At 44.1% G+C, this 17,506-nt stretch overlaps 1 protein-coding gene across 1 annotated transcript in view; it reads right to left on the bottom strand.

Annotated features, from left to right (window-relative positions):
• ADGRB1 (adhesion G protein-coupled receptor B1) overlaps nucleotides 1–17,506 on the bottom strand; it is a 268,637-nt gene that overhangs the window by 176,306 nt on the left and 74,825 nt on the right. The window contains exons 3-5 of the mRNA XM_087931808.1: nucleotides 17,005–17,112; nucleotides 14,643–14,807; nucleotides 6,717–6,879 (exon numbers count right to left, since the gene is read on the bottom strand). Of these exons, the coding sequence (XP_087787934.1) occupies nucleotides 6,717–6,879; nucleotides 14,643–14,807; nucleotides 17,005–17,112 (436 nt within the window). The remainder of the gene's footprint in view (nucleotides 1–6,716; nucleotides 6,880–14,642; nucleotides 14,808–17,004; nucleotides 17,113–17,506) is intronic.

Below are 17,506 nucleotides of genomic sequence, written 5' to 3'. Positions count from 1 at the left end.
ACCTATCACAAGACCCATACAAGACCCTCACTTGATGAAACCCACACCTGACCCATCAGAAGAATCTCACCTGACAAGACCCTAACCTGACCTTCCTATCACAAGACCCTCACCTGATGTGACCCATACCTGACCCATCACAAGAACCTCCCCTGACATGAGCCTAACCTGACCTTCCCATCACAAGACCCTCACTTAATGTGACCCACACCTGACCCATCAGAAGACCCTCACTTGACACCTACACCTGACCCTTCAGAAGACTCTCACCTGATGTGATCTCCCCATCATAAGATCCTCACCAGATGTTATCCACACCTAACCTATCACAAGACCCATACAAGACCTTCACTTGATGCAGCCCACACCTGACCATTCACAAGAACTTCACCTGACATGACCCTCACCTCATGTGACCTCCTCATCACAAAACCTACTGGCCATACCAAACCCTTATAAGCAGAAGAACACTGACACACCTACGCACCTACATGCTCCCTTCAGCTGAATTATGGGAGAACCTTTTAGACTAATATAACATAATTCATTTTTTGCCGCCGACTCTCCTTTTCAGAAGAAGTGCTGGTCTTTGGATAGTGGGAAAAATGGCCAATTCCTCATATTATCTTTGCTTTCGTTATTATTATTATTACCTTTTATTGTCAGAGTACAACATCTGTACGATGAGATTGGCTGAGCCTCCCTTTGAGCACACATACCCCAACACAACTCACAATGAGGACAGAAGCCCCAGCCCCAATCTTTTTACACGATGTGTCCTTGTTGCACAAAGCACCAGCCCTGCAAGTCTGTCATACTATGTTGACATGAAGTTATCTTCCATTCAGAAGTCTGACAGCTCACGGGCAGAAACTCTTCTTTAGCTTGTTGGTGTGGCTGGCTATGCTTCTATATCTCCTACCCAATGGCAGGAGAGTGAAGAAGGACTGATCGGGATGTGGTCATATTCTCATGGCATAATATGTATAATCCTTGACTTGCAACCATTTGTTTAGGAACTGTTCCAAGTTATGACAGCCCTGAGAAAAATGACTCATGACTGGTTTTCACACTTACGACATGATTTGAATGCTTGGCAACTGGCATGTACTTATGATGTCTGCAGTGTCCCAGTGTGTGTGTGTGTGAGAGAGAGAGAGAGAGAGAGAGATGTGATCCCCTTTTGTGACCTTCTGACTGGCACAGTCAGTGGGGAAGACAGATTCGCTTAACGACCGGGTTACTAACTTAACTGCAGTGATTCACTTAACAACTGGGGCAAGAAAGGTTGTAAAATGGGGCAAAACCCACTGAATGTAACCTTCCCCACTGGCTTCTGACATGTCAGGCTCAATGGGAGAAGCCAGATTTGCTGAACGGCGACCTGACTCATTTAACAATGGTAGCAAAGAAAGTTGCAAAATGGAGCAACGCTCACAACAAATGACTTTGCTTCCCAATGAAAATTTTGAGCTCAAATGTGGTCATAAGGAGCTGCTGATCCAGAGGAATTATTGAGTCTATCATCTGCACCTCTATAACTGTCTGGTTTGGTTCTGCAACCCAACAGGACAGACACAGACTTCAGAGGATAATTAGGACTGCAGAAAAAACAATTGCTACCAACCTGCCTTCCACCGAGGACCTGTATACTGCACGAGTCAAAAAGAGGGCTGTGAAAATATTTACAAATCCCTCACATCCCAGACATAAAATGTTTCAAGTCTTTCCCTCAAAACCATGCTATAGAGCATTGCACACCAGAACAACTAGACACAAGGACAGTTTTTCCCTGAACACCATCACTCTGCTAAACAAATTCCCTCAACACTGTCCAAATATTTACAGAGTCTGCACTACTATTACTATTAACCTTCTCATCACTCCTTATTGCCCCTCCTCACCCACTTGTGACTGTATGACTGTACCTTTGTCGCTTGTATCCTAACAATTTATATGGACTTTTTCCTAGTATGATTTGATTGCTTATTGTACCCTAGGACTATTATTACCTTATGATTCTCGACTCTTGAAGAATGTATCTTTTTATTTTATGTATGCTGAGAGCATTTGCACCAAGACAAATTCCTTGTGTGTCCAATCACACTTGGTCAATAAATAAAGAATTCTACAAGTCAAGAACTAACTGCACATTTATGGTATGGCCCAATTCTGTGCATAAGATTTAAAATTAGGGTTTAATTTACATCCCAGAGGGGATGACTAGCATTCCATTATAGAGGAAGTCCTTGACTTATGACCAGGGGTGGGATTCTACCAGTTCGCACCTATTTGCTAGAACCAGTTGTTAACATTCTAAGCAGTTCAGAGAATTCGTTGTTAGAAGAAATTACTCGCCTAATCCTGTAAGGAAGGCAGGAAGGAAACATTCTGGTATTGCTTACAGAAACTGCCTCTCTGTTAACCCTTATTTGGTTCTTGGCAGGACTAGACTTCCCATCTCTGGAACTTCTCTGGAGTCTTTTTTTCCTCCTTTGCTGGTACTTTGCTTGTGTGGAGTGACCAAAGTTACAATGGCACTGAAAAAAGTGACTTATGACCCATTTTTCACACTTACGACTGTTGCAGCATCCCCACAGTCATGAGAGGCCAGGTGAGGAGATGCGTGCCTCGATGTGAGTGATATTGAGTTGGCCACGCCCAGCCAGTCACATGACCACCAAGCCACGCCCATCACCTAAGCCATGCCCACAGAACCGGTTGTTAAAAATTTGAATTCCACTCCTGCTTATGACCACAATTGAGCCCCAAACTTCTGCTTGTTAAGCGAGGCTGTTGTTCACTTCCTTTCGCCCCATTTTACAACTTGTCTTGCAATTATGGCTAAGTGAATCACTGCAGTTGTTAAATTAGCCACATGATTGTTGTGAGAATCTGGCTTCCCTGTTGACTTTGCTTGTCAGAAGGTTGCAATTTATGCCTGCCACTGTCATAAATACGAGTCAGTTTGCCAAGCTTGTGGATTTTAATCATCTGACCATGCAGATTTTTGCAACAAATGTAGGTGTGAAAAACGGCCATACGTCACTTTTTTCAGGGCTGTTGTAAACTTTGAACAATCCTTAAATGAACTGTGGTTAGTCGAGGACAAAATGTATTGAAACTGAAGTATCCAAATGTACTGTTTTGATCAAAGAAAAAAAAATACTTTTATTTCTACCTGGAAACCGCTTCTGGGCTTTGTGCTTGGGGTGGTAAAATATAAATACTGTTATTTCTACTTGGAAACCGTTTCTGGACTTGGTGCTTGGGGTGGAAAAACATAAATACTGTTATTTCTGCTTGGAAACTGCTTCCGGATTTTGTGCTTGAGGTGGGAAAATATAAATATTTTTATTCCTACTTGGAACCCACTTCTGGACTTTGTGCTTGAGGTGGGAAAAATGAAACTTAGATTTTGGGTGTTGCCGATTGGATAGATTTATTGTTATAGAAATGGCTAGTTTATATTATTATGTAAAAGTAAAAAGTTGAGGTTTAATGTTATCTTATTCTACAGCACCAAAGGGAATCAGAAGTCAATGCCTTTTTTTTTCCCCTTTCTCTTTCCCTTTGCTTTTCCCTTCTTTATTTTCCTATTATTTCCTTTTGTATTTTCTTTGTATGCTATATTAAGTAAAGGTAAAGGTTCCCCTCGCACATATGTGCTTGTCGTTTCTGGCTCTAGGGGGCGGTGTTCATCTCTGTTACAAAGCCGAAGAGCCAGCGCTGTCCGAAGACGTCTCCGTGGTCATGTGGCCGGCATGACTCAATGCCCAAGGTGCACGGAATGCTGTTCCCTTCCCACCAAAGGGGTCCCTATTTTTCTACTTGCATTTTTACATGCTTTCGAACTGCTAGGTTGGCAGAAGCTGGGACAAGTAATGGGAGCTCACTCCGTTACGCTGCGCTAGGGATTTGAACCGCCAAACTGCTGACCTGTCTTAGCCCCTGAGCCACTGCGTCCCATTATGAATGAATAAAATTATATTATAAACTATATTATAAATGAATAAAAACTGGGGTGTTTTTTTTAAAAAAGGGAGTATTTTTAGGGAGTACTTTGGACACCGCACCCCCACAACAACCCAGCTTGTTCCAGTAAAGCCCCCACTGCCCTTAAGGTGGGTGGGTGGAGAAGAAATAAATTTTCTCCCAATCCACGCTGTGTTCTGACCTTTCTCGGAGCACAAACCATCTCTGTTAAATGGCTGGCATTTCTCTCTTTAATTAACATCCGTGTGTGTGTGTGTGTGTGTGTGTGTGTGTGTGTGTGTGATAAAACACTAAAAGCAGTGCTCAGTTGTTTGCCAAGATTTTCACTCTGAAGATCCAGCAGTTTAATTATCGGCGACTCACTGCACCAAATCAAACCGCCGCCAGCCAGCCAGAATTTAAGCAGAGTTCCTGCTGCAATTAAGCAATATTTTGTAAGCTTTCTCTTCCCTTCCTTTTCCCCAAAAGCCTCTCTCTCTCTCTCTCTCTCTCTCTCTCTCTCTCTCTCTCTCTCTCTCTTGTCCAGCTGCAAATAAGTGCCGCATTGCTCCTGCACCGGAGAATTACCACTGTTTGGGGGTAATTGAACGAAACATACCCAATTCCTGCAACCATTCTTCATATGTTTTAGCCTTCAGCACCCTAATACTCTTTGTTGCTCTTCTGTGCACTCTTTCTAGAGTCTCAACATCTTTTTTACACCGTGGAAACCAAAACTGGATGCAGTACTCTAGGTGTGGTCTTACTAAGGCTTTGTAGAGTGGTATTAGTATCTCACTTGATCTTGATTGTATCCCTCTGTTAATGCAATTTAGGATCGCATTGGCCTTTTTGGCTGCTGCTACACACGGCTGGCTCATATTTAAATGGTTGTCCACTAGGACTCCAAGATCCCTCTCCCAGTTACTACTATTGAGCCAGGTACCACATATACTCTACCTGTACATTTGGGCTTTTTCTCTAGATGTAGAACCTTATTTTTTTTTTCACCATTGAATTTTATTTTGTTAGATAACGCTCGATGTTACAATGTACCTATACCTAGTTGTTAAGTGAAACTTATGTTCGTTAAGCAAATCTGGATTTCTCCCTCGGCTTTGCTGGTCACAAGGCAGCGGGGATGGTCACAAATGGCGATCACATGGTCCCAGGACATTGCAACCTTCGTAAATATGAGCCAGTTGTCAATTGTCTGAAGTCCCAAAGGCGCTTGTCTTTCCCCAAGAGGCAACTGAACTTTCTGGTTTTTCTTTAAAGACATTTCACTTTTTATCCTAGAAGCTTCTTCAGCTCTAACCAGATGGTTTAGGAATGGAAGGATTCATATTCCTTGCAGACAGCTGATCATTGGCCTTTTTAGAGAGTTGTTGAGGCCACTTGGAGGTTTATCTGTGTTACAGGAGCGATCTGAGTCGTACAAATGGGTGTGGAGCTTTCTTGGAATTGCTGAAAAGACACCGTTACAGATATCTATCTACAACGCAGTCCTTTCAACAGTTCCAAGAAGGTTTAACACCCATTTGCACCACTCAGGTGACCCTGAGGACACAGATAAACCTCCAGGTGGCCTCAGTGGCTCTCCAAAAGAATGCAAATGACCAGCTGTCTGCAAGAAATATAAATGCTTCCATTTCCCCACTATCCTGTCAGAGCTGAAGAAGCTTCTTGGATGAGAAGCAAAATGTCTTCCAAGAAAAATCAGAAAGTCCAGTGAGCTCTTGAAAAAAAAAAAAAAACCTTTGAGACAAGCATGACCTGGATGATGGAGAATCTCCATAGACAATCGTCTGAAGGTTGATCAAGTGACCATGGGGATGCGGCAATGGTCATAAGCCACTTTTCCAGTGCTGTTGTAACTTTGAACGGTCACTAAATGAACGCTCGCAAATCAAAGTCTACCTCTGTGTGCTGTTCTATAAAGGTAAAGGTTCCACTCGCACATCTCTGCTAGTCGTTTCCAGCTCTAGGGGATGCTGCTCATCTACATTACAAAGCTGAAGAGCCAGCGCTGTCTGAAGACATCTCCGTGGTCATGTGGCCGGCATGACGAAATGTCAAAGGCGCACGGAACGCTGTTCCCTTCCCACCAAAGGAGTCCCTATTTTTCTACTTGCATTTTTACATGCTTTTGGTTGGCAGAAGCTGGGACAAGTAACAGGAGCTCCAGTGGTGGTATGCTACCGGTTCAGCCTGGTTCTGCCGAACTGGTATCAGCGATGAGCAGCGGAGACCATACCAGGTTCTCTCCACTGCTCTGCTGTTGGGCCCACCTGCCCACCAAGGCTCCCATACTCAAGCGACTGGGAGAATGCAGGCTTGCAGGAGGTGAGTTGGAATGCCTCTGCACCTGTGCAAAGTGCGCATTTGTCATGCGTGCGCCCATATAGTGTGCGCACGCGCACAAAGCGTCCCCACCAAGCCACGCCTAGCAATCCCACCACTGGGGAGCTCAATCTGTTATGAGGCGCTAGGGATTCGAACCGCTGAACTGCCGACCTTTCTGATCCACAAGCTCAGCGTTTTAGCCACTGAGCCACTGTGTCCCATAATGAACAAATAAAATTATTCCATTCTTCTGCTCGCAAAACAGAATACCTTCTGTTAGAAGGATTCTCCGGAGGGATGTGGAGATGAGAAAATTGTGGATCATTTTCAGTGACTGATTCATGGCCACCCGCTAATAGCAAAATATCAAAGAAAGTCTCTTTAGCAAATTACCTGGGCAAAGGGCAATATTGCAGAACTTGGTTTGCTTCTCGGGACCTTCACAGGGGCTTCCTCCAAACTGGGGGGGTTTGCATATCCGGGTTCGATCTCTGTATCCCCGTCCACACGTCGACGAGCAGAGACTCCATGGCGACCATTCATCCCAAGTGCCGTGGACTGTAATGAAAGAGAACAGCTCAGCCCAGGGAAGCCTTCGCAACTCTACACCAGTTCAGTGTTCATCGTGTATTGATGAATTCTTTCTTTCTTTCTGTTAGAGTTTATTGCAGAAATCAAATCCAGAAAGCACACACAGATGACTGATTCAGCAGGATTCATTAACTTCTTTATATACATAATAACATATGAGCAAATGTACAATACCAATAGTACATTCTTCCAATGTGATAGTAGTTACAAGCAAAAGTACAAGGAGAGAAGAGAACAGCCTCAGTTTCAACAGACAAGCAAGTCCAGACACGTTTGCAACTCCAGAGTTCAGAGCAGATAGCGTCAGTTCTCAGCACAGTATTCAAAGCTGCAGGGCCACGCCCAAGCTCCTTCGGTTTCAGTTTCAAATTCAGCTCTCATTGGATGACCTGTTGCCATGCTATTCATTGACTGACCTTGTTATTATGTCTCTGCCAGTTCATGACTATTCTGACATGTTCTTCCCTGCCTTCCTTGTTCCTCATCAAGTAACTCAAGGCAGGAAAACATATCTATGGCTCTTTCTGCCTCCTATGTAACTCACAATAACAAACAACCTTGTGAGGTGCATTGAGCTAAGAGAGGACTGGCTCAAAGTTTGTGCCTCAGGGGGAACTAGAATTCACAGTCTCCTGGTGATTGGCCCAAAGTCATCCAGTCAACTTTTGTGCCTAAAAGACAACTAGAACTCATATTCTCCTGGTGACTGGCACAGCCAGCTTTCATGCCTAATGTGCGACTAGAACTCACAGTCTCCTGACGATTGGCCCAAAGTTACCCAGCTGGAATTCACACCTAATGTGAGACTAGAACTTACAGTCTCCTGGTGATTGGCTAAAGTTACCCAGCCAACTTTCATGCCTAATGCAGGACTAGAACACATATTCTCCTGGTGATTGACCCAAAATCACCTAGCTGGTTTGCATGCCTTAGGTGGGACTAGAATTCACAGTCTCCTAGTGATTGACCCAAAGTTACCTAGATGGCTTTCATGACCAAGATGAACTAGAACTCGCCATCTCCAAGTGATTGGCCCATAAACACCCAGCCAACTTTCATGCCTTAGGTGAGACTAGAATTCAGAGTTTCCTGGTGATTGGCCCGAAGTCACCTAGATGGCTTTCATGCCCAAGGTGAACTAGAACTCCCATCTCCCAGTCACCCAGTCAGCTTTCCTGTCTAATGAGGGAGTAGAAATCACAGTCTCCTGGTGATTGGCCCAAAGTCACCTACCTGGCTTTCATGCCCAAGGTGTACTAGAACTCACCATCTCCTATTGATTGGCCCAAAGTCACCCAGGCTGCTTTCCTGTCTAAAGCAAGACTAGAACTCCCAGTCTCCTCATTCCCAGACCAGCACCTAGACCAAACCAGCTATCTTTTTATAGCCTCTTTGTTCTGCATTCTACCTTCCTCATTTATGTTGCACAAATTAAACAGCTGGAGACGAAATTTTTAGGTCAATTTAGATCAACATGTTGCAGTGACAACACGGGGTTGGGAGCCATATCAAATTTTGATTAAAATTTCCCCACGGACTCTCCAAAGAAAGGGGTACAGGGAGGTTCTATTTTCCACTTATAAGCTCCTAGTAAATTACAGCTTCTTTTTAGCAGAAACCAATTTTCTCTTTTCTGACTGCGGGATAAGCAAATCTGTGTGCTTGCCATCCAAGACCTTCATATTATTCATATTCAGCGAACATTTTAACTGTAATTTCTGCCTTCATTTGCAACTCTAAGGACTCCCCACCAGTACGTTTCAAATTCAAATAAAACTAATACTTTTTACCCATAATTTCAGCATCAATTTGCAATTCTAAGACCTCTCCTAAAACCCCTTTTTGATTCCGCTAAAGCTCACATTTTCCTTCCAAATCATATTTAAATATGTATTTCAAGGAGATTCGGCTCCTGAAATTTGTACCGAAACATTATTAGCGTTAGCCCCGCGTATTTTTATTTAATATATACAAGAGTTCGCCTTGCAAAGAACCTAAGAAAAGGAACGCCAATTAAAACACCAAAGCATCCATTATTAAATATGTAAACATGTCAAGTCACTGCTGGAGATATAATAAGGAGAAGAGCATTTTCAGCGGCACATCTGAAGGAAATTGCTCTCTTTTTTAATTCGCCTTCAAAATTTGGTTTCAAACTAGAGTGGGTTTACAAGAGGGGGTCAAATTATTCTCCAAAGCACCTGAAGGCAGGCAAGAAACAATGGTTGAAAACTAATCAAAGAGAGAAGCAATCTGGAATTAAGGAGAAACTTCCTACCCATGGAGACAATTAACCAGTGGAACAGCTTGCCTGTAGAACACGGATGTCAAACTCAACGACCGCAGGCAAGATCCAGCCCGCAGGATGCTTAAATCTGGTCCATGGGGCCAGCCTGGAAATATCGAAGGATTGGCCCAGGGTGGCTCTGTCAACCAAAACGGACCTTTGGTACTTCCAGAGTGATGCTGGAAGACAGGGAGGCCAACAAGAGATAACAGATAATCGGAGTTGGAAGGGACCTTGTAGGTCATCTAGTCCAGTGGTCGCCAACCAGTGGGCCAAAGACCACTGGTGGTCCATGAGAAAATTTTGGCGCAGAGAAATGTCACCCCCAAAGCACCTCCCCCCAGCAATTAATCCAGGCCTGCGGGAACACAAGGCTTGTGTCGCTTGCATTGTGAACAACATGAGGTAGTGAGAAGAGGGGGGAAAGGGTGGAGGGGAGGAACTTGCCCCACTCATCCCACGCGCCTGGCCTGGCCACTGGGCTGCTTCTTTCTGCTTCTTTCTTCTTCTGCTTTTGGCTGCACGCAAGGAAAGCAGCCAAAGTCTTTCTTTCTCTCCCCCAAACTCCACCAGAAATGAGTCTTTGGGACCCTGCAAGGCCTTCTGCTCCAAGAGGCTGTGCCGGTAACTCATTCATGGTGGAGTTTTGGGGAGAGAAAGAAAGACTTCTGCTGCTTCTGCTGCTTTCCTTGCATGAAGCCAAAAGTCTCTCCCTCTCTCTCCCTCCCTCTGATAACAGAGCTGGAGATGGGTATCCTGCAATCCCAAATAAAGAATGATCGATCGGTAGGAAAACGGGGTGGGGAATTTTCCTGCAGACTTTTTAGGGTTTTTTCCCAGGGTCTCTGGTCTGTGGGATTTAAAATTATGAGTTTGGTGGTCCCTGAGTTCCAAACGGTTGGCAACCCATGATATAGTCCAACTTTCAGCTCAGGAAGGAAACCCTACTCCATTTCTGACAGATGAGAGTCCAATCTCTTCTTGAAAGTCTCAAGCGCGTGAGTAGCTCCCCCATGTCCCGTTTTGGATAGCAGGGTGCTGCAGGAGGCATCCATCCCATCCCATCTCCCCTCCTCCCCCTCCTCCCACCAGCCCACAGAGGAGAACTACAATTCTGACCTGGCCCTTGATGAAATCCAGTTTGACACCCCTGCTCTAGAAGTCACGGGTGGTTCATCACTAGAGGTTTTTCAGAAGAGACTGGACAGCCACTTGTCTGAAATAGTATACGGTTCTCCTGCTTGAGCAAGGGGCTGGACTAGAAGACCTCCAAAATCCCGCTCTATTCTATTCTCAAACCACTGGTGTGTTTCGAATATTTTTACCACCGGTTCGGTGGGCGTGCACTGCGCGTGTGCACTCATTTTGCACGTGCCAAATGCTCACTTTGTGAAGGTGCAGGGCCTTTTGAGTTACCTCCTGCGATCCTGCATTCTCCCTGATGCTTCAGCAGCTGCCGCACAGCAATTGCAAAGCAGCTGCACTTCAAAAGCAGGCCATAAAGGTTAGCGTGGGAGCCCAGGCAGGCGGGCGGGCCCAACACAGAACATTGGAGAGAACCGGTTCAGTATCTGCTGCTCATCGGCACTACCAGCTCGGCAGAACCGGGCCAAACCGGTAGAATACCGTCATTGTCTCAAACATTCCATCGCGGACACTCAAGCACCAAAAAAATCCATTCAGAAGTTCCAACAACCATCCGAGCTGGATTCCTTAATTCTTACGATCAAAACTGAACCCCACATTTCCATCACTAAGTGTCAGCCTTCAAGATCTTCTACTATTGCTTTGCATCTTTGCGTTACCATAAGTAACGGGGGGAGGAGGTGGGCTTTGGTCCGGGAAGAGAGCTGGAGGTGTTACATTCTTATGTTGTGTAAATGAGGAGTTGCGGTGGGGAGTATAAATTCCTGCTTTTAGGTTTCTATTTCTCGCTTAGCTTTCTTTTCTCTGCGCAGCCGCAAATCTTTATCAAAATATGCCAAGGTCAACGGGCAGAGGCCTCATCATCACCCGAAGATGTCTACGTGATCATATTCGGAACTTTTAATTGGAAGAATCTTTTGAACTATGGGGGTGGGTGGGAAGATTTCCATCACTTTGTATATGTGATCTGCGCGCCTAATTTCTCAGATTCAGAATCCTACTTGATGCTACCGCTTCATTTTCAGTAAAAGAATTCTTTTCTCTAATCTATGGAGTCTAAGTATTTCTTTCTTGGATTTTGAATGGAGCACAGACTGACACTAAGTAAGACAGCCGGTAAGTGGATTTTTGCCGCATTTTACAGCCTTCTCATTGTGAAGCAAGTTGCGGCAGTTGTGTTTTAGTTAGGAATTCAGTTGTTAAGTGAATCTGGCTCCCCTCTGGACTTTGCTTTTCAGAAGGTTGCAAAAGGGGATCCCTTTGGGACCCTGGGACACTCCGACTGTCATAAGTATGAGTCAGTTGCTATGAGCCTCAATTGTGATAAGTTGACCATAGAGATGTCGCAACAGTTGTTGAAATACAGTCATAAGTCACTTTTTTTTCAGTGCTATTGTAAATTTGCACAGTCACTAAATGAATGATTGTAAATCAAGGACTATCTGCAGTTCAAAACAGGCTCTTTGGGGGCTCAATCATTCCGTGATGTCAAGTTTCATATATCCCTGATCAAACTTACACCGGATCAGAATTCCTAAACAGAATTCCTTTGGGGATCCATCGAATTGGCCATGTCAGTCATTTGCCTCCGCAGATGAAAAATTGATTGGTTAATTAATTCATTCCAATTTCATTCGGTGATTCATTGCATTCTAAGTTCCCCATATTGGGAGGCTGAAAATCAGGACTTGGTAGACCAGCTGATCTGGTAGTCCTGATAAGCAGGAGAATATTTGTCACTAAGGATGTAACTGTGGGGTCCTTGGTGGTCTCTGAGTTTGGTGGTTTTACCTAGTTGGATCATGAAACATCTATAGGAAAACCACCAAGCCCAGAGATCACCAAGGACCATACAGTCATCCTCCTCCTCCTCCTCTCCACAAACTCCACTCCCTTTTTGCATTGATGATGTTACCTAGCTGGGTCATGAAACTTCTGCAAGAAAACAACCAAGCTCAGAGAGCACCAAGGACCCCACAATCCTCCTCCTCTTCCCCCTCCTCCTCCTAAACCCCACTGCCTTCAGGCACTGATGATGTTACCATGGGTCATGAAAGTTGGGTCATGAAACAGGAAAACAACCAAGCTCAGAGACTACTAACTACTACACATCATAGTTCTCCTCCTCCTCTCTGCAAACCCTTCCAGAACTGACAATGTTACCTAGTTGGGTCATGAAACATCTGCAAGAAAACAACCAAGCTTAGAGACCACCAAGGACCCCACAGACCTGATGGTTTTTAAACTTCCGAACTCTTCTCTAACATGCAGCCAGAATTTGATCTCAAGAGTGGAACAGGATTCACCCCTAGGTGTTAGTCCAAATGTCAGAACATATTCTTGATGTCATCACACAGATGATGTACAACTTACAGTATCTGTATCATTTGTGTACGTCAGAGTTCATACAACATCTTTGTGGCTCCTTAAGGATACATATGCTTTTAAAAAAGTGTTGATGAGGCCCCATCCAAGTTTCCACAGATATATAATCTTGGAGTTGAGAATCAATTGGGTGTTTTAATGAGAACACAAAACAAATTATCTCTCTAACATCCCACTGCAACCATCTTACTGGCTTGCCCTTTTCAAGAGCACACATTGAATTATTTTTACAACTGAAAACATATGCTTGTGGGTGAAATCTTTCAGGCAGGCAGGAAGCATGAGGTGATATATTTTTTTTCCCCCATTGTGACTTGGAACAGAGTCAAAGTTCCTTGTAACCCTTTCAGAAATAGCACAAGTTAGGGAAAACTATCCAATAAAAGAGAACATCTGTAGCTAAGAGCTGAATTCTGGACTTCCTGGTTCTTTCTGAACTGATTTGTTGATCTGAAGATGTTTCATCATCCAACTAGGTAACATCATCAGTACAACTAACTTCATCAGTAAACTGTATGAAGAATGGTTGTGGGAACTTGTAATGTCTAGTCTAATGAAGAGAAGGACTAGGAGTGACATGATAGCAGTCTTGCAATAATCGAGGGTGTCAGGATTCCGGTAGTTACCCCAATTAAATCATGTATCTTGAACCAAACTTCCAAAACATAAGAATTTATTGGGAGTTAACATGTCCGGCACTGCCTGGATGTAGCCAATTCTGAGACACATTATTCATTGTCACCCTTGACCCTAGTTTTCCCACCACCCCTTGGGTGTATCATAATTCATATTCTCCAATGAGACACATCCATAGCCAAGAGTCATCAATCATGTTCTCCAGTTAGAATTTTGCATGGCAGAAACTTCGGTCAACTAGCTACTATCTTTGAAAACTATTCATGGAATGCACTTTCGTTTTGCAAGCTGCTGCACTGCTCGCCCCTTCCTTTCTGTTGGCAATTCTAAAAAGACCAGAGAAATATTTTATGAGTTGACAGAGGGACTGTCACATAGAGGAAAGGAGTCAATTTATTCTCCAAAGAACCTTGGGGCAAGACATGAAGTAACGGATGGAAGTTTAATGAGAGATTAAACCTAGAAGTAAAGACACATTTCTTAACAGAAACAATTCATCAGTGGAACACCTTGCCTCCAGAAGCTGTGGGGACTCTGTCACTGGAGGTTTTGAAGAAGAGATTGGACAGCCATTGATCTGGAATGGTTTAAGGTCTCTTGCTTAAGCAAGGAGTTGGTCTAGAAGACCTCCAAGATCCCTTAAAAGGTAATGGTTTCCCTTGCAGATATGTGCTAGTCATTTCTGGCTCTAGGGGGCAGTGCTCATCTCTGTTACAAAGCTGAAGAGCCAGCGCTGTCCAAAGATGTCTCCATGGTCATGTAGATGGCATGACTAAACACCGAAGGTTCATGGAACGCTATTACCTTCCCACCAAGGGGGTCCCTATTTTCCTACTTGCATTTTCACATGCTTTCGAGCTGCTAGGTTGGCAGAAGTTAGGACAAGTAACGAGAGCTCACTCCATTACGCGGTGCTAGGGATTCGAACCGCTGAACTGCCGACCTTTCTGATCGACAAGCTCAGCGTCTTAGCCACTGAGCCACTGCATCCCTCTGTTATCTTATATTCTGCAACCAGCTGGATAACAGTTGCACTGGTGGTGTTACCTAGTTGGGCAATGACACATCTTCAGGCAACAAAGAAGCGTAGAAGAACACCCAGGCCTCCACAGGCCAAAACTATTTCAGGTGTTGTGTTTAGTGTGCATTATTTATACAGATTGCAGAATTCTGCAGTTTCCCATCGGGTTTGATTCTGAAGCTCTTTCAGCAGGAAGCAGACCCTGCCCAGTGTCTGGAAGAGAGAAGGGGGAAATGAGGGAGTGAAGGTCATCACCTGGACAGACAGCAGAATTGTTGCATTGCCGTTGTTCCCGGAGGGGCCCACTGCATTGGGTGCTGTACGAATACGACACACAGAACCGCGTCCTACTTTGCCAGCCCTCCCCACAGGTGGTCGAACAGACGCTCCAGGGCGACCACTCTTCCGCCGCTGGATCACCTGTCAAGGTGCAGAACACAGGAGACTACCTTATCCTGGGATCGAACACCCAACGGTCTGCAATTATTATTATTATTATTAATTATTGTTATTATTTTGGCATGAGAGAGAGATGTAGACATGGGTCAAGAGAGACGTAGCATGGATTCTCCAGGTTGTGCTCTCTCTTGGGGAGCCAACATTTCTTCTTTGACCTCAAGTGGGACAATGGAAACAGGCAGCATTTCCTTCTTTGAGATGCCAAGGTCAAATGTAGGCAATTATACAAGCTATATAAATAATGCAGGTAACCAACGGGGATATATTAAGCAAGAATTGCATTACAGACAGTCCTTAAGAAACGCCCATTACAGTCGTACGTCATAATAGTAACTTGTCGTCTGAATGACCTGACTTTACGAACCTTTTTTGCAGTGTCATTAAGTCAATGCATCATTATTAAGCGAACCAAGGGTTTGTTATGGACACACTTTTGCCAAAAACTGAAATAAGCATTGGTTTTCAGCAAAAATGTGCTGGAATGTGGCCGTAGAACCACAGGACACCGCAAACGAGCATTACTCCAGCCTGTCGTTAATGTCCCTGAACCCATTTTGCTTCTCATCCAAGAAGCTTCTTCAGTTCTGCATGTATGAACTGAAGAAGCTTCTTGGGTGAGAAGTGAAAACCTCTTCAAGGAAAAAACAGAGAAATTCCAGATGCCTTTTGAGAAGAAAAAAAAAAGCACCTTTGGGGTATCCCTAGATTTAAACGAAGCAAGAATTATGCATGAGGTTAAACCAGTCATCCTGTCTTTATCTGGGATAATGAAGTAACTGACCCTGTAGTAAACTGACATCTGAGCTGCAAAACTCTGCGGTGATGCTAGGTTTTCTTTACAGCCAAGAGTTTTCTTTACTGGCTAGCTGAGGAATTCTGGGATTTGAAGTACACAAGTCTTAAAGTTGCCAAGTTTGGAGACCCTGGTTTAGAGTCATTACGCAGCCACAAAGTTCTACACCCCCGCCCCCCTTGGTTGCCGTTGATCGTAACCAAGCTCTAGCCAGATGCTGAGCATTAGTTGAGAAGATTCCTTGTGTAATGTAACAAAGACACCAGCTAATTTAAACCTTCCAGTATGCACCTGGTTTTTGCACCTGACAATAGGTTCCCTTATATATGCAATACAGGCTGTCCTTGATGTACAACTACAATTGGGCCCCAAATTTATGTTTTCTAAGTGAGAAATCTGTTTAGTGAGTTTTGGCCCATTTTATGCCTTTGGTCTGGCCAGATTTGTTAACCGGATCACTGCATTTGTTAAACGAGTAACTCGGTTGTTAAGCAGATCTGGTTTCCTTACAGAGTTTGCTCATCCTAAGGTTGCAAAAGGGGATCTTGTGACGAAGGGAGATTGCTACCGTCATAAATGTGAGTCAGTTGTTTAGGCATTCAAATATAAATCACGAGACCATGGGGATGCTGCAAAGGTCATAAGTGTGAAACATGGTCATAAGTTGCTTTTTTCAGTGCTGTTGTAACTTTAAACTGTCACTAAATGAACAGTTGTAAGTCAAAGGCTACCTGTATCTCTCCTAGTATCAGCAATTGTCCACCCCTATTGCTACATAGACAGCTGCCAAACTGAGAAGGATTGTTCCAATACTACAGGACACTCACTATAGTAGCAGTAGAAGAGAATATTTGTAGTTCAGGGTTGAACTGTGGGGTCCTTGGTGCCCTCCGAGCTTGGTTCTTTTCTTGCAGATCTTTTGTTACCCAACTGGGTACCACCATCAGCGCTGATGCTGTCACCTAGTTGGGTAATGAAATGTCTACAAGGAAACAACCAGCCCAGAAAGCAATGAAATGTCTACAAGGAAACAACCAAAGAAAGCACTAAGGACCTCACACTGACATTGCTATTCATACCCCAATTGTTGGCTTAATTGATGGATCCAGGTCTTGTGCGAATCTCCCCAATTGGGTGGATTTTATAACCAGGTTAAGGATGTTGGTCTAAGACCGTCTAATAATGTCTTAGAAGTGAATATCTGGAGGCCAATGATCTCTCCATTTTTAATCTCCCCTTTTTGTCTCTTCTGCCCTACTGGAAACCAAATCAGCGAATTTGAACCTTCAGGTAAGGACTTGTTTTCTTCACCTGACACCTGTTCTTGGTCTCTTGCATTTACCTGCTAACGTTTGGGCTACGTACCTATCTGAGGTGCAGGATGTCCATATTGCTGGAAGTCTTCAATGTCATCTTTTTTCCGGTTATCTGTAGACCGTAGAGACTGACTCCGGGAGTTATAGTGTATGTTGGCTAGAAGAAAAAGAAAAGAAAAGGAGTGGGGAAAGGAAGAATCTAGATGAATACCCTTGCAAAATCATCTTCTCCAAACTTTTGCTTGAAGGTCAGAACAAGAAAGAATACATTCACATTATTAGAAGCCAAAGCAGGGGTGGGATTCTACCAGTTCGCACCTATTCGCTAGAACCGGTTGTTAACCTTCTAAGCAGTTCGGAGAACCGGTTGTTAGAAGAAATTACAGGGCTAATCCTGTAAGGAAGGCAGGAAGGAAACATTCTGGTGTTGCTTACAGAAACAGCCTCTCCGTTAACCCTTATTACATTCTTGGCAGGACTAGACTTCCAGGAACGTCTTTGGAGTTATTTTTCCCTCCTTTGCTGGTACTTTGCTTGTGTGGAGTGACCAT

Source organism: Pseudonaja textilis, chromosome 3 (genome assembly GCF_049901715.1).
Source record: "Pseudonaja textilis isolate UNSWEBS1 chromosome 3, rPseTex1.2, whole genome shotgun sequence".
NCBI lineage: Eukaryota > Metazoa > Chordata > Lepidosauria > Squamata > Elapidae > Pseudonaja > Pseudonaja textilis.
This window is presented reverse-complemented; position numbering and strand designations above follow the sequence as displayed.